A 27,625-nucleotide genomic window follows, 5' to 3' on the forward strand; every position below is an offset into this window, starting at 1 on the left:
AAAAATAGCAGATACGTACCACATTGGGTGAGGCGAGTTACATGAGAGTATATTCCGTCCTTAGATGGAAAGTGAGATTAAAATATATACTAAATATATACCCCAAAAAAATTGTAAAAGGATATTTACACAGGACAGGACGGGACAAGACTAAATGTCCGACTGCTACGCCGTCTTGGACTTGTAGCTGTAATTGCTGCCAAAGGTGGCTCTGACTTTGGGGGGGTGAATAGCAATGCATGCTCAAGTCTTCTATTTTTTTTGTCTTATTTCTTGTTTGTTTCACACACAATTTTTTGGGGGGGGATCTTCAAAGTGGTGGGCATGTTGTGTAAATCAAATGATACAATCTCCCCAAAAATCCATTTTAATTCCAGATTGTAAGGCAACAAAATAGGAAAAATTCCAAGGGGAGTGAATACTTTTGCAAGCCACTGTATGTAAATGTGATATTTCAATTTTTTATTTGGAAATTAGCAAAATTTCTAAACTTGTTTTGGCTTTGTCATTATGGTTATTGTGTGTAGATTGATGAGGAGGGGAAACTATTTAATATATTTTAAGGCTGTAACAAAAGTGTTTCGTTATCGGAGAAATACGGGACGTGTGGAGGGCCGTTACAAGGCTGGACACTTCCAGAAACTGTACGTTTTCGGACTTGTGCACTGGAGTGTTCAAGTCGTAAGTGTGCCTTTCCATGCAGAGATTAACTACAAAATGCATTTATATTACATAATATTACTATATTTCAGGGTCTGAACTACAAAGAAGATTGGAAGCTGGTGACAGTCCTTATTGGAATGAATGACATCTGTGATTATTGTAAAAACAAAGTAAGGCAATGTATTTTTTCATAGATTGTTGAATATAAAGTCCCTCATACCTATTAGATAGTCACTCCTACACATTAGATACAGTCAATCCTGCCCAGTAGATGCAGTCACTCCTGCCCAGTAGATGCAGTCACGCCTGCCCAATAGATGCAGTCACGCCTGCCCAGTAGATGCAGTCACGCCTGCCCAGTAGATGCAGTCACGCCTGCCCAGTAGATGCAGTCACGCCTGCCCAGTAGATGCAGTCACTCCTGCCCAGTAGATGCAGTCACTACTGCCCAGTAGATGCAGTCACTACTGCCCAGTAGATGCAGTCACTCCTGCCCAGTAGATGCAGTCACTCCTGCCCAGTAGATGCAGTCACTCCTGCCCAGTAGATGCAGTCACTCCTGCCCATTAGCCTTTCTGCCCTACTTTAGATACATTGCCATGTTTGTTAACTAAACCAGATTATCTGACAGAGTAATTAACGGTGTATATTAAACAGGAAAATACTGCACTGCTGTTCTCACGGCTGTAAAACTGATACGGTTTATTAATATTCCAGACTCTCTTCTCAGCGGACAACTTCATCTACTACATGACAGAGATGCTTGACACAATGATGAATGAGGTATGACAGATGCTTGACACAATGATGAACGAGGTATGACAAATGCTTGACACAAAAATGAACGAGGTATGACCGATGCTTGACACGATGAGGAACGAGGTATGACAGATGCTTGACACGATGAGGAACGAGGTATGACAGATGCTTGACACGATGATGAACGAGGTGTGACAGATGCTTGACACGATGATGAACGAGGTGTGACAGAAATGCTTGACACGATGATGAACGAGGTGTGACAGAAATGCTTGACACGATGATGAACGAGGTATGACAGATGCGTGACACGATGAACGAGATATGACAGATGCGTGACACGATGATGAACGTGGTATGACAGATGCTTGAAACAATGATGAACGAGGTATATTCAAGTTATTTTGTAACATTTTATTATGCACTGAAGGTGATTCTATTTTGTTGTCCTTTGTTCTTCACTGATTTCTCTTTCCGTCTCTTTTCTCTCCCCCCTCTTTCTCTCTCTCTTCTCTCTCCCACTTCTCTCTTCCCCCTCTCTTCTTCCTCTCTCTCTTCTTCCTCTCTCTCTTCTTCCTCTCTCTCTTCTCCCTCTCTCTCTTCTCCCTCTCTCTCTTCCGCCTCTCTCTCTTCCGCCTCTCTTCTCCCTCTCTCTTTCTTTCTCTCTCTTTCTCGTTCTTTTTCTCTCGCTTTCTCGTTCTTTTTCTCTCGCTTTCTCTCGCTTTCTCTCTCTCTCTTTCTCTCTCTCTTTCTCTCTCTCTCTCTCTCTCTCTCTCTAACTCAGGTCCCTAGGATGATAGTGAACATCGTTCAGATCCTTCCCATGGAGACTCTCAGAGAAGTTCAGAGGCCCTCCATCGGCTGTGAACTCCAAAAGTAGGACTGCTCTCCCTAACCTTGATACAATTCCACTCAAGTGTCTTTAAATGTTGTAATCTCTACCACGAAGTTTCTGCTCCCACTTGGTGGTACCAGGGGATAAATCTACCGACCTGAAGGAACTAGGGTTAGAGGTTAGGGGTTGGGGTTAAATTACTGAAATGTTGTAATCTCTACCAAGGAGGTTCTGCTCCTGCTTGGTGTTACCAGAGGATAACTCTACTGACCTGAAGGAACTTATAGAACTCAACTTTGAATTTCAGGTGTGTGTTGATACAGCCCTCTATCCAAGGGGTGGGCAACTCCAGTCCTCAAGGGCCTGATTGGGGCCCACCCCTGCTCTCTCCCAGCATGCAGCCTGTGTGTACACTTCCCTATCTTCCACTGAGTACCCTTGACATGATACTCTATTGATACCTATCTTCCATTGTGTTTCCAGTCATGATACTCTATTTATACCTATCTCTCATTGTGTTTCTAGTGGAGGCTGGAGAAGCTTCTGGAAAGCGACCGCTTCTTCAAAGAGGACTTTGCTGTGGTTCTGCAGCCCTATCTTCAAAACGCCCAGCCACCAAGACTGCCTGTTCGTTCCCTACCCATGAACCTCTAACTCCTAACCACTAACCCCTAACATCTAACCCCTACCTACAACACACAGAACCACCAAGACGATCTGTTCGTTCTCTAACCACTAACCTCTACCTACAACAAGCTCAACCAGACTAATCGTTTGTTCCTTCAGGACAAAGAGTTCGATCTTGGTTTCATCAGACCAGAAAATCTTGTTTCTCATGGTCTGAGAATCCTTTTGGTAAACTCCAAGCGGGCTGTCATGTGCCTTTTACTGAGGAGTGGCTTCCGTCTGGCCACTCTATCATAAAGGCCTGATTGGTGGAGTGCTGCAGCGATGGTTGTCCTTCTGGAAGGTTCTCTCATCTCCACAGAGGAACTCTGGAGCTCTGTCAGAGTGACCATCGGGTTCTTGGTCACCTCCCTGACCAAGGCCCTTCTCCCCTGATTGCTCAGTTTGGCCGGGCGGCCAGCTCTAGGAAGAGTCTGGGTGGTTCCAAACTTCTTCCATTGAAGAATGATGGAGGCCACTGTGTTATTGGGGACCTTCAATGCTGCAGGCATTTTTTGGTACCCTTCCCCAGATCTGTGCCTCGACACAATCCTGTCTCAGAGCTCTACGGACAATTCCTTCAACCTCATGGCTTGTTTTTTCTCTCTGACATGCACTGTCAACAGTGACACCTGTTATAGGATGCACCTGAGCTCAGTTTCTAGTCTCATAGTAAAGGGTCTGAATACCAATTTAAATAAGGTATTTTTTTAAATGTAAATGTTTATTTCTAAAAACCTGTTTTCGCCTTGTCATTAAGGGGTATTGTGTGTAGATTGATGAGGATTTATTTAATCAATTTTAGAATAAGGCTGTAACGTAACAAAATGCAGAACAAGGGAAGGGGTCTGAATGCTTTCTGAATGCGCTGTAAGTAACTCTAAATGAAGCATATAGGAGTACCTGTAACTCTAAATGAAGCATATAGGAGTACCTGTGTCTATACTATAAACATACTATAAATATAAACATACATACTATAAATAATGCCATGGAATTCTGAGCAACTCTTGCCTGCTAAAAGAGCTAGTGTAGCCCACAGCCATTTGGATTAGCCAGATCAGGACCTAACATAAAGACAACTCAGAGTATGCTATTCTATTCTTCTGTAATAGACTACATTTTCTTCATATCATGCTTCTTTAGACCTTTCTAAAATAAATAATGGATTTATTGTGAAGGTGTAGGCTATATTACATGGGTTTATTAGACTTTTTACATAACCCATTAAATCCAATCAAATCAAGTGTTATTTGTCACGTGCTGAATACAACAGGTGTAGTAGACCTCACAGTGAAATGCTGAATACAACAGGTGTAGTAGACCTCACAGTGAAATGCTGAATACAATAGGTTACCAAGAAATGTTTACTTACAAGCCCTTAACCAACAATACAGTTAAAAAAAATAGAGTTAAAAAAATATTTACTAAATAAATGAAAGTAAAAAATAAAATAAAAAGTAACACCGGGGGAACCGGTACAGAGTCAATGTGCAGGGGTACAGGTTAGTGATGAGACTATATACAGGGGGTACCAGTACATAGTCAATGTGCAGGGGTACAGGTTAGTAATGAGGCTATATACAGGGGGTACCAGTACAAAGTCAATGTGCAGGGGTACAGATTAGTTGAGGTAATTTGTACATGTAGGTAGGGGTAAAGTGACTATGCATGGATAATGAACAGCGAGTAGCAGCAGTGTAAAAACAAAATACTCCACGTGGCCATTTGATAAATTGTTCAGCAGTCTTATGGTTTGGGGGTAGAAGCTGTTGCCGCTTGCCGTGAGGTAGCAGAGAGAACAGTCTATGACATGTGTGACTGGAGTCTTACCCCCTAAACCCTAACCTCTAACCCTTACCCCCTAAACCCTAACTTCTAACCCTTACCTACAACACGCCCAACCACAAAGATTTACACAGTATTCGTTTCCTTACCCCTAACTCACACCTACAACAAGCCCATCCACCAAGATTAAATGTTTGTTCCCTAACCCTTACCCCCTAAACCCTAACCTCTAACCCTTACCCCCTAAACCCTAACTTCTAACCCTTACCTACAACACGCCCAACCACAAAGATTTACACAGTATTCGTTTCCTTACCCCTAACTCACACCTACAACAGGCCCAAACACCAAGACTAACTGCTCGTTCCCTAACCCCTACCCCCTAAGCCCTACCTACAACATTCCCAACCACCAAGACTACCTGTTTTTGTTCCCTAACACCTACCTATGCTACAACAGACTGCCTATTCGTTCCCAAACCCCTACCTACGCCCCACCCAACAACCGAGACTGCCTATTCGTTCCCTAACCCCACCTACCCTCCAACCGAGGCTGCCTGTTTGTTCCCTACCCTCTAACCTCTAACCCCTGATCTCTAACCCCTTCCTACAACATGGCCAACCATCAAGATTTACACAGTATTCAATAAATCAAGTCGATCTGCTACATCTATGATTTACTAAATAACTGAATCACTTAAAAAATAATATGTTTTAGCATAGTACCCTTGATAAATTAATGACCGTCTGTTATTGATTTTCACTTTAGGATGGACAAATAGATCTCAGCTTTTTCACCGCAGACTGTTTCCACTTCAGAGTGAAGGGCCACGAGGAGCTGGCCAAGGGTTTATGGAACAACATGGTGAGTTAGGGGTCAAGGCTAGGAGGTGGACAGGGGACTATGGAACAACATGGTGAGTTAGGGGTTAAGGTTATGTGCTGGCCAAGGGACAATGAAACCACATGGTGAGTTAGGGGTTAAGGTTAGGAGCTGGCCAAGGGACGATGAAACAACATGGTGAGTTAGGGGTTAGGGGGTTAGGATTTAGGGGTTTGGGTTAGCAGTTGGGACTATGAAACAACATGGTGACTTAGGGGTTAAGGGGTTAGGATTTAGGGGTTTGGGTTAGCAGTTGGGACTATGAAACCACATGGTGAACCCTCTTAACCTTTCTATGTTAAATAACGGTATGGGAAAATATTGCATACATTTTTTTGCGAAGAGAACACCAAGGTGTGTTTTGTTAATTTGAGCATGTCCTCCCATTTTTTTCCAGTTCCAACCGGAGGGACAAAAAGAGTTGGTGTACACATTCTCAAACCCTGTCAAACTCATCTGCCCACCCAAGGTACTTGTATTGTATTTATTATGGATCCACATTAGTTCCTACCGAGGAAGCAGCTACTCTTCCTGGGGTTTATTATGGATCCCCATTAGTTCCTGCCAAGGCAGCAGCTACTCTTCCTAGGGTTTATTATGGGTCCCCATTAGTTCCTGCCAAGGCAGCAGCTACTCTTCCTGGGGTTTATTATGGATTCCCATTAGTTCCTGCCAAGGTAGCAGCTACTCTTCCTGGGATCCTGCAAAATTAAGACAGTCCTATACAATTTTAAAAACAACAGATTTCACAACAAATTAAGTGTTACTCTACTACCACCTATCTACAACACAAAATGTGTACGTGTGTATAGTGCATATGTTATAGTGTGTGTGTGTGTGTGTATGTGTACAGTATGCATGTGTCTGTGTGTGTGTCTCTAAGATGGCGCAAACAGACATGACCGCTCTGCTTCTGGCTCCAAAGCAACTTTGCAGTATTTTTTTTATTTTTGTGTGTTATGTATAACGTTATTGGCCCAGAACGTTTTTTGCATTATTACATTCAACCAGAAATAACTTTTGGATATCAGAGCGATGGTAATTCACCAACATTCCGACCAGAAGTTCGACCGAATTGTTCGTACCCCCCAAGGCAATTGAATTTATCTCAGACGCTGCTCCAAAATGCAGCCTTCGGAGAAGAGGTTTTCGGAGTGGACTTCTAGTTCGACTCAGGAGGCGTGCACACCATCCACCGCTTCCGAGTATATTACTCACTAATGTTCAGTCTCTGGAAAATAAAGTAGATGAACTCAGGGCGAGGATCTATATCTATATCCGGAGAGAGCCAGCTATGTTCTCGGTACATTGCGCAGACAGCAATAAAGATTGTCGTAATGTACAGAAACTCAAGACCTTTTGTTCACCTAGAATACCTCACAATCAAATGCTAACCGTGTTACCTCCCAAGAGAATTCTCTTCGGTTATATTAACAGCCCATGTATATTCCCCCTCAAGCCGATACCACGACGTCCCTCAAAGAACTACAGTGGACTTTGTGTAAACTGGAAACCACATATCCCGAAGCCACAATTATTTGTAGCTGGGAACTTTTAATAAAGAAAAACTCTACCGAAGTTCTATCAACACATTGCCTATAGTGCTTCAAAAACTCTCAACCATTGTTCCATTCCCTTCCGGGATGGCTGCGAGGCACAACCCCAACCTGCCTTCGGGAAATCAGATCACGACTCCATTCTGCTCCTCCCTTCTTATAGGCATGAGGATTGTTTTTATCACATTGACTGGGATATCAATCAATCAGTCAAATGTATTTATAAAGCCCTTCTTACATCAGCTGATGTCACAAAGTGCTGTATAGAAACCCAGCATAAAACCTCAAACAGCAAGTAATGCAGGTGTAGAAGCACGGTGGCTAGGAAAAACTAGGGGAGGGGAGAGAGGGAGAGTGAGAGAGAGAGAGAAGGTGTATTTTTTCTGATTTTACTGCTTGCTTCAGTTACTTGATTGTGGAATAGAGTTCCATGTAGTCATGGCTCTATGTAGTACTGTGTGCCTCCCATAGACTGTTCTGGACTTGGGGACTGTGAAGAGACCTCTGGGAGCATGTCTTGTGGGGTATGCATGGGTCTAACCCTAACAAACAGCTCAGTGAATTCAACATGTCATTACTTCTCACAAAGACCAGCAGTGGTGAAGTCCATCTCTCCTCCGCTTTGAACCAGGAGAGATTGACCTGCATATTATTCATGTTAGCTCTCCGTGTATATTTTAGGGCCAGTCGTGCTGCCCTGTTCTGAGCCAATTGTGATTTTCAGAGGTCCTTCTTTGTGGCACTTGACCACACGACTGACCAGTAGTCCAGGTGCTACAAAACTAGGGCCTGTAGGACCTGCCTTGTTGACAGTGCTGTTAAAAAGGCAGAGCAACGCTATATTATAGACAGACTTCTCCTCATCTTAGCTGTTGTATCAACATGTTTTGACCATGACAGTTTAGAATCCAGGGTTACAACAAGTAGTTTAGTCACCTCAACATGCTCAATTTCTACAATGAGTTGTCATAATGTTGCATCAAATGTATATTATCCTATGGGCATTGGGAGACACAATTTAATTAACTTAATTTATGTCCCTCTAACTGCCCTTCATGGCTCTGTTGATCCTGCAGCTATTGAATGCAGTAATCATGTGCCTATGAACCAGAGATACAGTGGGGAGAACAAGTATTTGATACACTGCCGATTTTGCAGGTATTCCTACTTACAAAGCATGTAGAGGTCTGTAATTTTTATCATAGGTACACTTCAACAAAAATAAAAAAATTCACATTGTATGATTTTTAAGTAATTAATTTGCATTTTATTGCATGACATAAGTTTTTGATCACCTACCAACCAGTATGAATTCCGGCTCTCACAGACCTGTTAGTTTTTCTTTAAGAAGCCCTCCTGTTCTCCACTCATTACCTGTATTAACTGCACCTGTTTGAACTCGTATAAAATAAAATGTAAAATAAAATATAAAATACACCTGTACACACACTCAATCAAACAGACTCCAACCTCTCCACAATGGTCAAGACCAGAGGGCTGTGTAAGGACATCAGGGATAAAATTGTACACCTGCACAAGGCTGGGATGGGCTACAGTACATTAGGCAAGCAGCTTGGTGAGAAGGCAACAACTGTTGGCGCAATTAATAGAAAATGGAAGAAGTTCAATATGACTGTCAATCACCGTCGGTCTGTGGCTCCATGCAAGATCTCACCTCGTGGGGCATCAATGATCATGAGGAAGGTGAGGGATCAGCCCAGAACTACACGGCAGGACCTGGTCAATGACCTGAAGAGAGCTGGGACCACAGTTTTAAAAAAAAAACAGTAACACACTACGCCGTCATGGAGCCAGCACATGTTCAGGCCCGTCTGAAGTTTGCCAATGACCATCTGGATGATGCAGAGGAGGAATGGGAGAAGGTAATGTGGTCTGATGAGACAAAAATAGAGCTTTTTGGTCTAAACTCCACTCGCCGTGTTTGGAGGAAGAAGAAGGATGAGGACAACCCCAATAACACCATCCCAACCGTGAAGCATGGAGGTGGAAACATCATTCTTTGGGGATGCTTTTCTGCAAAGGGGACAGGACGACTGCACCGTATTGACTCCATGCCAGGCACAATAATAAATTCCCCCATTGTATTTACCCAAGATCTCTCTAAACTCCAGGACCACTGACAGCTTTTGTTGTTGTTACCTGATGCAGGACTCTATTGCCAGAGAGGAGACTCTCAGACTGAAAACGCCTCCATTAATTTACAGAAAGATAGTCAATTTGTGCCACAGTTTAGACTACCGATAGATCAGCGTTCTAACTCCCCCTTGTGATAGTGTGGTGTAATAACAGAATGCCACCATCTACCACTAACCGCAGTGGCATAAACTCAAAACTTTTAAAGTAAGAGCCACTGTATTTTATATCAACAGAGAAGTATATTTTCAGGGTGATTTAAAATATTGACTGGCTCTCAACAAGCTGCCCATTCCAGATTTTTTTTTAAAACTGTAACCAGTGCCTGCAACCTGCTTCAGGTTGTCGGTCAACCTATCAGGGTATTTACAAACAGCACAGGAATGAAATCATCATGTATTGATCATATCTTTACTAATGCTGCAGAAATGTGGTTTAAAGCTGTACCAAAATCCATAGGATGTACTGATCACAATATAGTAGCCATATCCAGGAAAACCAAAGTTCTCAAGGCTGAGCCTAATATAGTCTAAAAGAGTTCATACAATACATTTTGTTGTGATTCATATGTTGATGATGTAAAGAACATTTGCTGGTCTGTGGTGTGTAATGAGAAGCAACCAGACGATGCACTTGACAGATTTATGAAATGTATTATTTCAGTTACTTATTTATTTATTTTATTTCACCTTCATTTAACAGGTTGGCTAGTTGAGAACAAGTTCTCAAGTTCTGCAACTGCGACCTGGCCAAGATAAAGCAAAGCAGTTTGACACATACAACAACACAGAGTTACACATGGAATAAACAAAACATACAATCAATAATACAGTAGAACAATCTATATACAGCATGTGCAAATGAGGTAAGATAAGGGAGCTAAGGCAATAAATAGGCCGTAGTGGCAAAGTAATAAAAATATAGCATTTAAACACTGGAATGGTAGGATGTGCAGAAGATGAATGAATGTGCAAGTAGAGATACTGGGGTGCAAATAAATATATACAGTATAGGGATGAGGTAGATAGATGGGCTGTTTACAGATGGGCTATGTACAGGTGCAGTGATCTGTGAGCTGCTCTGACAGCTGGTGCTTAAGCTAGTGAGGGAGATGTGAGTCTCCAGCATCAGTGATTTTTGCAGTTTGTTCCAGTCATTGGCAGCAGAGAACTAGAAGGAAAGGCAACCAAAGGAGGAATTGGCTTTGTGGGTGACCAGAGAGATATACCTGCTGCAGCGCGTGCTACGAGTGGGTGCTGCTATGGTGACCAGTGAACTGAGATAAGGCGGAGCTTTACCTAGCAGAGACTTGTAGATAACCTGTAGCCAGTGGGTTTGGTGACGAGTATGAAGCGAGGGCCAACCAACGAGAGCGTACAGCTCGCAGTGGTGGGTAGTGTATGGGGCTTTGGTGACAAAACGGATAGCACTGTGATAGACTCTATCCAATTTGTTGAGTAGAATGTTGGAGGCTTTTTAATAGATGACATTGCCGAAATCGAGGACCGGTAGGATGGTCAGTTTTATGAGGGTATGTTTGGCAGCATGAGTGAAGGATGCTTTGTTGTGATATAGGAAGCCGATTCTAGATTTAATTTTGGATTGGAGATGCTTAATATGAGTCTGGAAGGAGAGTTTACAGTCTAACCAGACACATAAGTATTTGTAGTTGTCCACGTATTCTAAGTCAGAGCCGTCCAGAGTAGTGATGCGGGCAGGTGCGGGCAGTGATCGATTGAATAGCAAGCATTTAGTTTTACTTGCATTTAAGAGCAGTTGGAGGCCACGGAAGGAGAGTTGTATGGCATTGAAGCTCGTCTGGAGGTTAGTTAACACAGTGTCCAAGGAGGGGCCAGAAGTATACAGAATGATGTCTGCGTAGAGGTGGATCAGAGAATCACCAGCAGCAAGCGCGACATCATTGATGTATAAAGAGAAGAGTCGGCCTGAGATTTGAACCCTGTGGCATCCCCATAGAGACTGCCAGAGGTCCGGACAACAGGCCCTCCGATTTGACACACTGAACTCTATCAGAGAAGTAGTTGGTAAACCAGGCGAGGCAATCATTTGAGAAACCAAGGCTGTCGAGTCTGCCAATAAGAATGTTGTGATTGACAGTCGAAAGCCTTGGCCAGGTCGATGAATACGGCGGCACAGTAATGTCTCTTATTGATGGCGGTTATGATGTCGTTTAGGACCTTGAGCGTGGCTGAGGTGCACCCATGACCAGCTCTGAAACCAGATTGTATAGTGGAGAAGGTACGGTGGGATTCGAAATGGTCGGTAATCTGTCTGTTAACTTGGCTTTCGAAGACCTTAGAAAGACAGGGTAGGAAAGATATAGGTTTGTAGCAGTTTGGGTCTAGAGTTTCTCCCCCTTTGAAGAGGGTGATGACCGTGGCAGCTTTCCAATTTTTGGGATCTCAGACGATACGAAAGAGAGGTTGAACGGGCTAGTAGTAGGGGTTGCAACAATTTCAGAAGATAATTTTGGAGAGGGTCCAGATTGTCTAGCCCGGCTGATTTGTAGGGGTCCAGATTTTGCAGCTCTTTCAGCACATTAGCTATCTGGATTTGGGTGAAGGAGAAATGGTGGGGGCATTGGTGGGTTGCTGTGGAGGGTGCCGGGCAGTTGACAGGGGTAGGGGTAGCCAGGTGGAAAGCATGGCCAGCCGTAGAGAAATGCTTATTGAAATTCTCAATTATTGTGGGTTTATCGGTGGTAAGTGTTTCCTAGCCTCAAAGCTGTGGGCAGCTGGGAGGAGGTTATTTTATTCTCCATGGACTTTACAGTGTTCCAGAACTTTTTTGAGTTTGTACTACAGGATGCAAATTTCTGTTTGAAAAGCTAGCCTTAGCTTTCCTAACTGCCTGTGTATATTTGTTCCTAACTTCCCTGAAAAGTTGCATATCACTGGGGCTATTCGATGCTAATGCAGAATGCCACAGGATGTTTTTGTGCTGGTCAAGGGCAGACAGGTCTGGAGTGAACCAAGGACTATATCTATTCCTCGTTCTAAATGTTTTGAATGGGGCATGCTTATTTATTAAGATGGTGAGGAAGGCACTTTTAAAGAATAACCAGGCATCCTCTACTGATGGGTTGAGGTCAATGTCATGTCATTCCAGGATACCCCGGCCAGGTTGATTAGAAAGGGTTTGACAGTGATGAGGGGTGGTTGTTTGGTCGCAGACCCATTACGGATGCAGGCAATGGGGCAGTGATCGCTGAGATATTGATTGAAACCAGCAGAGGTGTATTTGGAGGGGGAGTTAGTTAGGATGACATCTATGAGGGTGCCCGTGTTTACGGATTTGGAGTTGTACTTGGTAGGTTCATTGATAATTTGTGTGAGATTGAGGGCATCAGGCTTAGATTGTAGGATAGCCGGGGTGTTAAGCATGTCCCAGTTTAGGTCACCTAGTAGCACGAGCTCAGAAGATGGATGGGGGGGCAATCGGTTCACATATGGTGTCGAGGCCACAGTTGGGGGCAGAGGGTGATCTATAGCAAGAGGCAACAGTGAGAGACTTGTTTCTGGAAAGGTGAATTTTTAGAAGTAGAAGCTTGAATTGTTTGGGTACAGACCTGGATAGTAAGACAGAACTCTGCAGGCTATCTTTGCAGTAGATTGCAACACTGCCCCCTTTGACAGTTCTATCTTGGCGGAAAATGTTATAGTTAGGGATGGAGATTTCAGGGTTTTTGGTGGTTTTCCTAAGCCAGGATTCAGACACGGCTAAGACATCCGTGTTGGCAGAGTGTGCTACAGCAGTGAGTAGAACAAACTTAGGGAGTAGGCATGAAACCAAGGCTTTTACGGTTACAGAAGTCAACAAATGAGAGCACCTGAGGAGTGGGAGTGGAGCTAGGCACTACAGGACCTGGATTAACCTCTACATCACCAGAGGAGAAGTAGGATAAGGGTACGGCTAAAGGCTATACGAACTGGCCGTTTAGCAGGTTCGGAACAGAGAGTAAAAGGAGCAGGTTTCTTGGAACGATAGCATAGATTCAAGGCATTGTGTACAGATAAAGGTAAGGTAGGATGTGATTACATTGGAGGTAAACCTAGGCATTGAGTAATGAAGAGAGAGATATAGTCTCTAGAGACGTTTAAACCAGGTGATGTCATCGCATGTGTTGGATGTGGAACGACATGGTTGGTTAAGGCATATTGAACAGGGCTAGAGGCTCTACAGTGAAATAAGACAGTAATCACTAACCAGGACAGTAATGGACAAGGCATATTGATATTAGAGAGAGGCATGCGTAGCCAAGTGAACATATGGGTCCAGTGAGTGGTTGGGCTGGTTGGGGGCACGGCAATTCAGACAGTTAGCAGGCCGGTGCTAACAAGCTAGCAGTTAGTAGGCCGGGAATAACAAGCTAGCAGAAGGGTCTATGGGGGACGTCGCGATGGAGGTAAGTCTGTTTTTGCCTCTTCGTGCGGTGACGTCGATAGACCAGTCGTGGATTAGTAGGGTTCCAAGCAGCTCTAGGTAGCTAACAGGCCGCGGTTAGCAGAATGGGCCTGTTGGAATCCTTGGGCAGATTATGTCGGTATTCCATGTCGGTATCCGTGCCCCTTACCGGCAGTATAAGGGGTCCGGATATTGTAACCTGGGAGTGGGCTTCGGTGGTAGCCCAGGAGCCCTAGCCAGGCTAATTGGTGCTTGCTCCAGGATGGAAATGCTAGCCAGGAGTAGTCACCCGGGATTGTGGTTAGCTAGTTTCGAAGATCCAGATGAAAATGTTCCGAGTTTGCGGTAGGAATCCGGGGATATGCAGAGAAAAAACATAGGTCCGTTATGCTCTGGTTTGAGTCACGTTGTACGAACTGGCGAGAGCTTTCCGAGCTAAAGGTTAGCTGATGACCGCTGGCAATGGTTTCCTGACTGATAGCTGGTAGTTAGCTGGCTAGCTTCAGTTGAGGGATTCCAGATCCGAAGTAAATATAAATACTTTAGAAAAGGTTTAGAAAATATTTTTAAAAGATATGCGAAGAAAAGTATATATACAGGGACACAACAGGACAAAGACAAAAGACTACACCATCTTGGATTTAATAAGGACTGATGAAGAATTGAAAACTTGTATGGTTGAGAGGGATGAGACAAAAGGTATGGCAAATAAGTCTGGCAGCCCAATTGATTGGCAAACTTTTTTCAATCTTTACTAATGAATGTATGTGGATGACTCAACACTACACACGTCAGCGACTACAGCAACTGAAATGACTGCAACACTCAACAAAGAGCTGCAGTTAGTTTCGGAATGTGTAGCAAGGAATAAGTTAGCCCTAAATATTTCCAAAAGTAAAAACATTGTATTTGGGACATATCATTCACTAAACCCTAAACCTCAACTACATATTGTAATGAATAATGTGGAAATTGAGCAAGTTGAGGTGACTAAACTGCTTGTAGTAATCCTGGATTGTAAACTGTCAGGGTCAAAACATATTGATACAACAGTAGTTAAATAGGGAAAAGTCTGTCCATAATAAAGCGCTGCTCTGCCTTCTTAAAAACACTATCAGCAAGGCAGGTCCTACAGGCCCTAGTTTTGTAGCACCTAGATTACTGCTCAGTCGTGTGGTCAGGTGCCACAAAGAAAAATCTATTGAAGAATAACATCAAATGCTAACAATTGGTGCCGTGACCCAGATGAATTGATCTGAATGACAACAAGAAATGTATCAAATGTGTGTTGATCCAAATCAAATAATTGTATTTGTCACATACACATGGTTAGCAGATGTTAATGCAAGTGTAGCGAAATGCTTGTGCTTCTAGTTCTGACAATGCAGTAATAATGAACAAGTAATCTAACTAACAATTCCAAAACTATTAACTTATACACACAAGTGTAAAGGGATAAAGAATATGTACATAAAGATATATGAATGAGTGATGGTACAGAGCGGCATAGGCAGGATGCAGTAGATGGTATCGAGTACAGTATATACATATGAGATGAGTATGTAAACAAAGTGGCATAGTTTAAAGTGGCTAGTGATACATGTATTACATAAAGATGCAGTAGATGATATAGAGTACAGTATATACATATGCATATGAGATGAATAATGTAGGGTATGTAAACATTATATTAAGTAGCATTGTTTAAAGTGGCTAGTGATATATTTTACATCAATTCCCATCAATTCCCATTATTAAAGTGGCTGGAGTTGAGCCAGTGTGTTGGCAGCAGCCACTCAATGTTAGTGGTGGCTGTTTAACAGTCTGATGGCCTTGAGATAGCTGTTTTTCAGTCTCTCGGTCCCAGCTTTGATGCACCTGTACTGACCTCGCCTTCTGGATAATAGCTGGGTGAACAGGCAGTGGCTCGGGTGGTTGTTGTCCTTGATGATCTTTATGGCCTTCCTGTAACATCGGGTGGTGGTGTAGGTGTCCTGGAGGGCAGGTAGTTTGCCCCCGGTGATGCATTGTGCAGACCTCACTACCCTCTGGAGAGCCTTACGGTGGTGGGCGGAGCAGTTGCCGTACCAGGCGGTGATACAGCCCGCCAGGATGCTCTCGATTGTGCATCTGTAGAAGTTTGTGAGTGCTTTTGGTGACAAGCCAAATTTCTTCAGCCTCCTGAGGTTGAAGAGGCGCTGCTGCGCCTTCTTCACGATGCTGTCTGTGTGGGTGGACCAATTCAGTTTGTCTGTGATGTGTACGCCGAGGAACTTAAAACTTACTACCCTCTCCACTACTGTTACGCACGCCTCTATGAAGAGGGAACGCAACACCCTGCTACCACTAAACTCTGTGATGCGAAAGAGGTATGGGCTGTAGGTGCGAGTAAGGATGACACAGACAGAATGTGGTACCGTTTACAAGGACTTTATTTCTTTACACGGTAATATGGGGAAAAGGGGCTGGACGGAACCAAAGCAAAGAAAGTAAATCTCAAAGCCCCCCCCTCTCCTATCTTACCTGCCTACCCACTACTTACCTAATTTAGCACCACCTGGTGCCCTAACCAAAATACAGGGAGTGGTCCGCCCAGGTCTTACCTAGTGTGCCTAGACAATGAATATACTACGGGTATATGTATGCCCGCGGGCCTCTTGCCTAAGCACTCCCAAGGTGCCTTCCCCTTCCCCCCTGGGAACAAATGAAACAGAATATTAAACAATTTTAAACTAACAAAGGACATCAAATAAGCTCCATCTGAGCAACAAACTCATAGAACATACCACTTCCCAGCAATGAACTCCCAGCACAATCAATCTCCAGCAAAAAAAATCTCTCTATCACAAACAATTGCTCTGCAATGACCTCAGAGCAAATCTCTAGCAAAATCTCTCAGCAATCCCTACCTCCAAAATCTCTCTAGCGAAATCTCTTTAGCAAAATCTCTCTCAGCAATCCCTACCTCCAAATCTCTCTTTGCAATCCCTACCTCCAAAAATCTCTAGCAACCCCCCCTGAACAGAACACTAGCTTTTATATAGCTTCAGAATGAATGTGTAATTGGAGACAGCTGCGTCTTGACGAGGGGGCGGGGTCAGCTCTCCAATTAGCCCTGGAGTCGACCAATCAGCTGCTTGAGGATTTCAGGCAGCCCTTTTCCTGAAATAAAACACATGCAAATACACAAACTACAACACATAAACTGGGGAACGTAACAACTACTGTCCCATCGATGTGGATAGGGGGGTGTTCCCTCTGCTGTTTCCTGAAGTCCACAATCATCTCCTTAGTTTTGTTGACGTTGAGTGTGAGAAGGAAATTTACAGTTGGCTCAGAACAGGGCAGCATGGATGGCCCTTTAAAGTACACGGAGAGCTAACATTAATGACATGCATGCCAATCTCTCATGGCTCAAAGTGGAAGAGAGATTGACTTCATCACTACTTGTTTTGTAAGAGGTGTTGACAAGCTGAATGCACCGAGCTGTCTGTTTAAAATACTTGCACCCATGCATAGCCCACAAGACATGCCACCAGAGGTCACTTCACAGTCCCCAAGTCGAGATCAGACTACGGAGGCACACAGTACTACATAGAGCCATGACTACATGGAACTCTATTCCACATCAAGTAACTGATGCAGCAGTAGAATTAGGTTTATAAAACGGGTAAAAATACACCTTATGGAACAACGGGGACTGTGAAGAGACACATTCGGGGCGGCAGGGTAGCCTAGTGGTTAGAGAGTTGGACTAGTACCCAGAAGGTTGCAAGTTCAAACCCCCTAGCTGACCAGGTACAAATCTGTAGTTCTGCCCCTGAACAGGCAGTTAACCCACTAGGCCGTCATTGAAAATAAGAATTTGTTCTTAACTGACTTGCCTAGTTAAATAGCAAATAATGTCATATGATGTACTGTTTTGTCTTTTCTTTTATATGTAATGTAAGCGCTTTAATATGTTTGGTACCCAGGAAGAAGAGCTACTGCCTTGGCAATGGGGATCTCTAATAAATGCAAACCCGATATATTTTACAGTAGGCCCTATGTCTGCTCTGTTTTCCACAGTAGGCCCCATGTCAACCCTATGTCAACCCTATATATTTTGCATAGGCCCCATGTCAGCCCTATATATTTTACATAGGCTCAATGTCAACCCAAAGTCAGCCCTATATATTTTACAGTAGGCCCTATGTCTACCCTATGTCAGCCCTATGTGTTTTACAGTAGCACCCATGTCACCCTCTATGTATTTTACAGTAGGCCCTACGTCAACCCTATGTCTTCCACAGTAGGCCCCATGTCAACCCTATGTCAGCCCTATATATTTTAAAGTAGGCCCTATGTCAGCTCTGTCTGCCACATTAGGCCCCATGTCACCCCTATGTCAGCGCTATGTATTTTACAGTAGGCCCTATGTCATCCCTGTCTTCCACAGTAGGCCCTATATCAACCCTATGTCAGCTCTGTGTTTTACGGTAGCCTCCATGTCATCCCTACATCAGCCCTATACATTGTAAAGTAGGCCCCATGTCACCTCTATAAAAGCCCTATATATTTTACAGTAGGCCCCCATGTCAATCCTACGTCAGCCCTATACATTTTACAGTAGGTTCCACGTCTTCCACACTAGGCCCCATCTCACCCCTACATCAGCCCTATGTATTTTACAGTAGGCCCCATGTCAACCCTACGTCATCCCTAAATATTTTACAGTAGGCCCCATGTCACCACATGGTAGGTCTATATATTTTACAGTAGGCCCTATGTCACGCCTACATATTTTACATAGGACCTATGTCTTTCACAATAGGCCCCATGTCAACCCTATGTCAGCCCTATATATTTTACATAGGCCCTATGTCAACCCTATGTATTTTACATAGGCCCTGTCTTTGAATCTCGAATTAGTCTTAAGTGAGATGTATGAACTAATGAATTGAAGACATTCACAACTGTCTGTTAATGGGGATGTTTTGTGATTTAGGACCATCCTTACATCTACACAAGACCCAGAGCTGTGTCTGCAGGACCACCACTGACCCTCCACATGCCCATGGTCATCTCCCTTCTACTCCTTACAATGTCTGCAATCTACTGATCTACATGACTGTTTCCAATGGGCTGATAATCTACATGACTGTTTCCAATGGGCTGATAATCTACATGACTGTTTCCAATGGGCTGATAATCCACATGACTGTTTCCAATGGGCTGATAATCCACATGACTGTTTCCAATGGGAACAAAGTGAGACAGGGAACAAAGTGAGGAGCAGACAGATATAGAGGGGTAATCAGGGCGTAATCAGAGGGGTAATCAACAAAGTAATGGAGTCCAATATTGCGCAGCTGCACGTAATGATGGTGACAGGTGTGTGTAATTAAGGGCAGCCTGGCACCCTTGAGCGCCAGAGAGGGGGAGCGGGAGCAAGTGTGACACAGATCAGCTTTGCAATAAATAACTTCAGCCAGACCCCCTTTCACTCGCAGAGGGGAACTGGTGGGGGGTTGACAGCTCACACCTTGTTGTAAATCAAAGACAAGAACATTCAACTATCTCCCTCTTCAAATTCACCAGAGGAATGGAATGTGCCTTTGTCTACACAGACATTTTCCCGCCAAAACTTGAAAACGTTCTAAAGCGAATACTGGAACATTATTTCTAACAGAACGTGGTGTCAGAGGCGATCTAAAGAATAATAATGTGATTTGGTTGTTATTTTGTGATGTCATTAAAAATATTATAGAGGAAATACTGTAAATTGAAAAGTATACACAGTACATGTATGAAGTTTCCATCCTCTATGTTGTGTACTAAATATGAACAATTCTGAAAGTGTTTTTGCTAAGAGAGGGATGTGACTGGTAGTGTATTGTAGTCCTTCCTGTGCATGGACAAAATACAAAATTAGGCCTTACTGTTGAATTCAGTCTACATTAATTAAGTAGCAAATGACGTTATACACCAATAGAGCTGTAGGCAGGATTATCGTTGAGACTATGTCTGTGTGTTTCCTTTTGACCCAGAAAGCAGGGAAAGATTGACTCCGGTGTTGTATACCTGACAAAGGGTCAGAGTGTGTAGGATGAATTATTACGTTTCCAGAGCTAGGACATGAGAAAATATATTTGTCAAGTAGTCTCAGCGAGTATTAATTTCTAGAGCTAGGACAAAAGGGTCAGCCGATTTAAGGAAATTTGAGAAATATATTTGTTCACTTTATCGTTTACACCTTCTGTATCCTGTGCATGTGACAAATAAACTTTGATTTTATTTGATATAGTGTGTGTTTACCAGAGACGGTAATGTGAAGAAAAACATGACCTGGTTGCAGATGTCATGTAGCCTGCAGTTTTTGTGTTTACACTTTTTCATTTGGACAACGACAACTTTGATGTCGGACGACAATATAATGTTCATGATTTCACTACGACAACTGTCCACAGACATGTCGATAGATGTAGTATAAGCAGTCTGGATATCTTTGGTTGTTTAGTACACACCCATACTCACTCTGTTTAGCTCATGGCCTCACGTGAATCCTTAAAGAGATGGGTGGGGATAAGGCGTAAGTGGGTGTGAAAAATACTGAATGGGTGTAGACAAAGAAGAGCTCTCCAGTAGGTATACCCAAAAAATTCAAGGGCCATTTTCTCAAACGTGGGTTTACAAGTTTATAAACTTTCAAAGCAGAATTACTTTCCCATTGTTCCTTAACTGTAGTGTATGATATACCATTTTCTTTAGCTCTGAGCCTCTACTTTTATCCAATGTAAAAAAAAAAAGAAAAAACTATTTCAAATTTTGCTACATAAGACCGAATCAAGGCAGTCGGTCACATATGAATGCCATCTGTTACTAGCAAGTTATTTATTTAATGAACCTTGTTTGAGGTCGGGGCTCTGTGCAGGCCAGTCAAGTTCTTCCACACTAATCTCGACAAATAATTTCTGTATGGACCTCGCTTTGTGCACAGGGGCATTCTCATGCTGAAACAGGAAAGGGCCTTCCCCAAACTGTTACCACAAAGTTAGAAGCACAGAATAATTGAGAATGTCATTGTATGCTGTAGCTTTAATATCTCCCTTCACTGGAACTAAGGGGCCTTTCCCACAACATGAAAAACAGCCCCAGACCATTATTCCTCCTCCACCAAACTTTACAGTTGGCACTATGCATTGGGGCAGGTAGCAGGTGGAAACGGAGAAAAAGGGGCCTGATCCCTAAGAAGTTTTAAATATACAATTCACAAGTGATAGGCTAATATTGTCACACATATCAGACAATTATTGATTGAATCTTGTCTTTACATATACTAAATAATATACAGTACCTAATCATTCAAGGATTTTTCTTTTTTTTACCATTTTCTACTTTGTAGAATAATAGTGAAGACATCAAAAATGAACTAACACATCATGTAGTAACCAAAAAAGCGTTAAACAAATCTATTTTATAGCTCTTCCACACTGGCATCAGTTCCACATAGATAACTATTAGACATGATGTTCTGACAGTCTGCCGGTAGTGAGGAATTCTTCCGTTTCACTGGTTGCACTTCACCGGTGATCTTGTATCGTTTCAGGAACAGTCCTTGAATCGAAGGATATTGCTGCAGCCTCAGACGATAGATTCTGTTACAGTCAAGGGATATTGCTGCAGCCTCAGACGATAGATACTGTTACAGTCAAGGGATATTGCTGCAGCCTCAGACGATAGATTCAGGTACAGTCAAGGGATATTGCTGCAGCCTCAGACGATAGATTCTCATAGCCTGTAATGGAGGAAACTAAAAAGTGAAATGAGTGACATGTATCCATCGTGACTTTCCCTGGACTTTTACTGCTGACCTCGTTATGAGCTAAACTTGATAAGGACCTTCCCATTTTGGCCCTACTGTGTCTGTCACATATTTCTTTACCATCACCCATTGTCCTGGCACTACGTCATGTCCCCCCTCAGGAGTTATTCCCCATTAGAGAGTTGTTTGCAATAGTTAAGTTTGTCACTCATAAAGTGAAGTTCAACTATACCCATGTCCCATAGATCTTTACTCACTACTTTAGTATTGTCCATAGCTTCCTGTTCAACTATACCCATGTCCCATAGATCTTTAATCACTACTTTAGTAGTGTCCATAGCTTCCTGTTCAACTATACCCATGTCCCATAGATCTTTACTCACTACTTTAGTAGCGTCCATAGCTTCCTGTTCAACTATACCCGTGTCCCATAGATCTTTACTCACTACTTTAGTAGCGTCCATAGCTTCCTGTTCAACTATACCCATGTCCCATAGATCTTTACTCACTCTTTATTAGCGTCCATAGCTTCCTGTTCAACTATACCCATGTCCCATAGATCTTTACTCACTACTTTAGTAGCGTCCATAGCTTCCTGTTCAACTATACCCATGTCCCATAGATCTTTACTCACTCTTTATTAGCGTCCATAGCTTCCTGTTCAACTATACCCATGTCCCATAGATCTTTACTCACTACTTTAGTAGCGTCCATAGCTTCCTGTTCAACTATACCCATGTCCCATAGATCTTTACTCACTCTTTATTAGCGTCCATAGCTTCCTGTTCAACTATACCCATGTTCCATAGATCTTTACTCACTACTTTAGTAGAGTCCATAGCTTCCTGTTCAACTATACCCATGTCCCATAGATCTTTAATCACTACTTTAGTAGCGTCCATAGCTTCCTGTTCAACTATACCCATGTCCCATAGATCTTTACTCACTACTTTAGTATTGTCCATAGCTTCCTGTTCAACTATACCCATGTCCCATAGATCTTTAATCACTACTTTAGTAGCGTCCATAGCTTCCTGTTCAACTATACCCATGTCCCATAGATCTTTACTCACTACTTTAGTATTGTCCATAGCTTCCTGTTCAACTATACCCATGTCCCATAGATCTTTAATCACTACTTTAGTAGTGTCCATAGCTTCCTGTTCAACTATACCCATGTCCCATAGATCTTTACTCACTACTTTAGTAGCGTCCATAGCTTCCTGTTCAACTATACCCGTGTCCCATAGATCTTTACTCACTACTTTAGTAGCGTCCATAGCTTCCTGTTCAACTATACCCATGTCCCATAGATCTTTACTCACTCTTTATTAGCGTCCATAGCTTCCTGTTCAACTATACCCATGTCCCATAGATCTTTACTCACTACTTTAGTAGCGTCCATAGCTTCCTGTTCAACTATACCCATGTCCCATAGATCTTTACTCACTCTTTATTAGCGTCCATAGCTTCCTGTTCAACTATACCCATGTCCCATAGATCTTTACTCACTACTTTAGTAGCGTCCATAGCTTCCTGTTCAACTATACCCATGTCCCATAGATCTTTACTCACTCTTTATTAGCGTCCATAGCTTCCTGTTCAACTATACCCATGTTCCATAGATCTTTACTCACTACTTTAGTAGCGTCCATAGCTTCCTGTTCAACTATACCCATGTCCCATAGATCTTTAATCACTACTTTAGTAGCGTCCATAGCTTCCTGTTCAACTATACCCATGTCCCATAGATCTTTACTCACTCTTTATTAGCGTCCATAGCTTCCTGTTCAACTATACCCATGTCCCATAGATCTTTACTCACTACTTTAGTAGCGTCCATAGCTTCCTGTTCAACTATACCCATGTCCCATAGATCTTTACTCACTCTTTATTAGCGTCCATAGCTTCCTGTTCAACTATACCCATGTTCCATAGATCTTTACTCACTACTTTAGTAGCGTCCATAGCTTCCTGTTCAACTATACCCATGTCCCATAGATCTTTAATCACTACTTTAGTAGCGTCCATAGCTTCCTTGCTAATGGGATATTGTTTTGTGCAAGGTGGGGCAACACCTGTCAATCACACTGGTTCCAAATCCAGAGTTCCACCCTCATTTTTCTTCATAGTCCAAATAGCAATGTTCTGAACTGTAGATTCCTGCATCAATCTTCATTGGACCAATATAAATTTATAATGGTTTGGTTGGTTTCATATCTGTCTCGCCCTCACTCCTGTTGCTCTCATCTTCTTGCCCGTGTACTGAGGACATATATGCTTTGCATAAGATATGGGAAATACAGTGACTTCAGCACCTGTATCTACTAAAACAAACCTGCTGCAAAGTTATTAACTATCATGTTCACATATATTCCATCCCGATTTCATATGTACACCAGCTGAGATGGGACGTAAGAGCGAGTCTATTAGTTTACCTCCACAGCATCCAGCAAACTCTGCTGCTGAGCCAGAGTGAGCTTCTTACATTTCTGCACCAACATTGTGTCATTAGGGCTGTTGTCCTGTTTCCATTTTCCTTTAGATGGACCACTTCTCATTAAATCACGTTTTCTTTTCCCACGTTCTCGTTGCCAGTGACCAGAAATCCTGCAATAATGACATGCACCAGGTTTCTCTTCTACTGAACGAATAATGTTGTTGGTTTCACTCGGAACCTGCACAACTCTGATAACCACGTCTTAAAAGTTTTTGACCATTCATCCAACTGTTTTGGAGATGCTGATTTATGTGTGATCACTATCTCCAAAGGTTTGTCTTTACTTCCTTTTACAGCCTGTGTTCTGGTTGGCCTAAAACATCATTCGTCACTGCTGTCAGAATCTGTTGACTCAAAGCCAGACAGTGTCGACCAGATGCTTGAAACCTGATCTGCCTTGCACAACTCAGTGTGAGGATCGATAGATTGTAGAACAGAGAGGCCACAGGTGGGGGTCACGTTTCCTCCTCTACTTTGAAATGGTTCTATATATCACTAGACAGTGACAGTGATACTAGACAGTAAAATTACTAGAAAGTGATACTAGACAGTAAAATCACTAGACAGTGATACAGTAAAATCTCTTTCATGTTCATATCCAGAAGAGCTGTTCCACCCTTTTCCAGAGTGGTTTTCTCACATAACAATGACATTACATTATCGTCAAAAGTTGTATAATATATATCTCTATATTTATTTACCCCCCCCCAAAAAAAATAATATATATAGCCCCTTTTGAGGACTCAAACCTCTTCTAGAACACAAATTGTTTCAGTAGGGCCTGGCTACCCATAAAACATATGTTCACTTCAAAAAGCTTGTTGAAGGCTTACATTAACCACACGTGTAAAAATTGCTACTCAACTAACAACTCACTTCTATGCAAGCAACAAGAAGGTTTCACAAAAACAGAGGCCTCAAACCTTTTAATAGAGAAAGGACTCCAACCTTTCAATAGAGTAACAAATGACTAAACTCTGTAATAAAACAAAGGACTTGAACATTTACACGTCACAGATACATATCACTCATTGCATGCACTATTTTAACCTGATTTGGTTCTTTTTAAAGTGATATTGGTCTAGACTCACCCAGCAATTCTACCATCAATCAGGAGATTAAGAGTTGACTCCCCAAAGTGGGTTGCGCGCAGCCTTTTCTCTTTCCTCTGGAACTTCCGGCGCCGACAGAGATGGCCGCCTCGCTTCGCGTTCCTAGGAAACTATGCAGTTTTTTGTTAATTACGTGTTATTTCTTACATTAGTACCCCAGGTCATCTTAGGTTTCATTACATACAGTCGAGAAGAACTACTGAATATAAGAGCAGCGTCAACTCACCATCAGTACGACCAAGAATATGACTTTCGCGAAGTGGATCCTGTGTTCTGCCTTTCACCCAGGACAACGGAATGGATCCCAGCCGGCGACCCCAAAAAAAATGACTTCGTAAAAGAGTGAAAAGTAGCGGTCTTCTGGTCAGACTCCGACCAGGCACATCGTGCACACATAGACAGGCACATCGTGCACCACTCCCCAGTATACTTCTCGCCAATGTCCAGTCTCTTGACAACAAGGTTGATGAAATCCGAGCAAGGGTAGCATTCCAGAGGGACATCAGAGACTGTAACGTTCTTTGCTTCACGGAAACATGGCTCACTGGAGAGACGCTATCGGAGTCGGTGCAGCCAGCTGGTTTCTCCACGCATCGCGCCGACAGAAACAAACATCTTTCTGGTAAGAAGAGGGGCGGGGGCGTATGCCTTATGGCTAACGAGACGTGGTGTGGTCACAAAAGCATACAGGAACTCAAGTCCTTCTGTTCACCTGATTTAGAATTCCTCACAATCAAATGTCGACCGCATTATCTACCAAGGGAATTCTCTTCGATTATAATCACAGCCGTATATATTCCCCCCCAAGCAGACACATCGATGGCTCTGAACAAACTTTATTTGACTCTTTGCAAACTGGAATCCATACATCCTGAGGCTGCATTCATTGTAGCTGGGGATTTTAACAAGACTAATCTGAAAACAAGACTCCCTAAATTGTATCAGCATATCGATTGCGCAACCAGGGCTGGCAAAACCTTAGATCACTGCTATTCTAACTTCCGCGACGCATATAAGGCCCTGCCCCGCCCTCCTTTCGGAAAAGCTGACCACGACTCCATTTTGTTGATCCCTGCCTACAGACAGAAACTAAAACAAGAAGCTCCCACGCTGAGGTCTGTTCAACGCTGGTCCGACCAATCTGATTCCACACTCCAAGACTGTTTCCATCACGTGGACTGGGATATGTTTTGTATTGCGTCAGACAACAACATTGACGAATACGCTGATTCGGTGTGCGAGTTCATTAGAACATGCGTTGAAGATGTCGTTCCCATAGCAACGGTTAAAACATTCCCAAACCAGAAACCGTGGATTGATGGCAGCATTCGTGTGAAACTGAAAGCGCGAACCACTGCTTTTAATCAGGGCAAGGTGACCGGAAACATGACCGAATACAAACAGTGCAGCTATTCCCTCCGCAAGGCTATCAAACAAGCTAAGCGTCAGTATAGAGACAAAGTAAAATCTCAATTCAACGGCTCAGACACAAGAGGTATGTGGCAGGGTCTACAGTCAATCACGGATTACAAAAAGAAAACCAGCCCCGTCACGGACCAGGATGTCTTGCTCCCAGGCAGACTAAATAACTTTTTTGCCCGCTTTGAGGACAATACAGTGCCACTGACACGGCCTGCAACCAAAACATGCGGCCTCTCCTTCACTGCAGCCGAGGTGAGTAAAACATTTAAACGTGTTAACCCTCGCAAGGCTGCAGGCCCAGACGGCATCCCCAGCCGCGCCCTCAGAGCATGCGCAGACCAGCTGGCCGGTGTGTTTACGGACATATTCAATCAATCCCTATCCCAGTCTGCTGTTCCCACATGCTTCAAGAGGGCCACCATTGTTCCTGTTCCCAAGAAAGCTAAGGTAACTGAGCTAAACGACTACCGCCCCGTAGCACTCACTTCCGTCATCATGAAGTGCTTTGAGAGACTAGTCAAGGACCATATCACCTCCACCCTACCCGACACCCTAGACCCACTCCAATTTGCTTACCGCCCAAATAGGTCCACAGACGATGCAATCTCAACCACACTGCACACTGCCCTAACCCATCTGGACAAGAGGAATACCTATGTGAGAATGCTGTTCATCGACTACAGCTCGGCATTTAACACCATAGTACCCTCCAAGCTCGTCATCAAGCTCGAGACCCTGGGTCTCGACCCCGCACTTTCTGACGGGCTGCCCCCAGGTGGTGAGGGTAGGCAACAACATTTCCACCCCGCTGATCCTCAACACTGGGGCCCCACAAGGGTGCGTTCTGAGCCCTCTCCTGTACTCCCTGTTCACCCACGACTGCGTGGCCACGCACGCTTCCAACTCAATCATCAAGTTTGCGGACGACACAACAGTGGTAGGCTTGATTACCAATAACGACGAGACGGCCTCTGAGGGCCCTCAGAGTGTGGTGTCAGGAAAATAACCTCACACTCAATGTCAACAAAACTAAGGAGATGATTGTGGACTTCAGGAAAC

At 43.3% G+C, this 27,625-nt stretch overlaps 1 protein-coding gene across 3 annotated transcripts in view; it reads left to right on the plus strand.

Moving 5' to 3' along the window:
- LOC110498318 (phospholipase B1, membrane-associated-like) overlaps positions 1-20,009 on the plus strand; it is a 32,535-nt gene extending 12,526 nt beyond the window's left edge. The window contains exons 9-17 of one of the 3 annotated variants that reach the window (XM_036955441.1): positions 753-833; positions 1,381-1,446; positions 2,207-2,298; positions 2,565-2,661; positions 2,783-2,884; positions 5,480-5,575; positions 5,991-6,062; positions 18,716-18,834; positions 18,865-20,009. In XM_036955441.1, coding sequence (XP_036811336.1) covers positions 753-833; positions 1,381-1,446; positions 2,207-2,298; positions 2,565-2,661; positions 2,783-2,884; positions 5,480-5,575; positions 5,991-6,062; positions 18,716-18,829 — 720 coding nt within the window. In that variant the 3' untranslated portion in view covers positions 18,830-18,834; positions 18,865-20,009. Of the gene's footprint in view, positions 1-752; positions 834-1,380; positions 1,447-2,206; positions 2,299-2,482; positions 2,662-2,782; positions 2,885-5,479; positions 5,576-5,990; positions 6,063-18,715 lie in introns of all 3 variants that reach the window. The other 2 variants (XM_036955442.1, XM_036955440.1) reach the window with 2 other exon arrangements.
- The last annotated feature ends 7,616 nt before the right edge of the window (positions 20,010-27,625 follow it).

This window comes from Oncorhynchus mykiss, chromosome 19 (genome assembly GCF_013265735.2).
Source record: "Oncorhynchus mykiss isolate Arlee chromosome 19, USDA_OmykA_1.1, whole genome shotgun sequence".
Taxonomy (NCBI): Eukaryota; Metazoa; Chordata; class Actinopteri; order Salmoniformes; family Salmonidae; genus Oncorhynchus; species Oncorhynchus mykiss.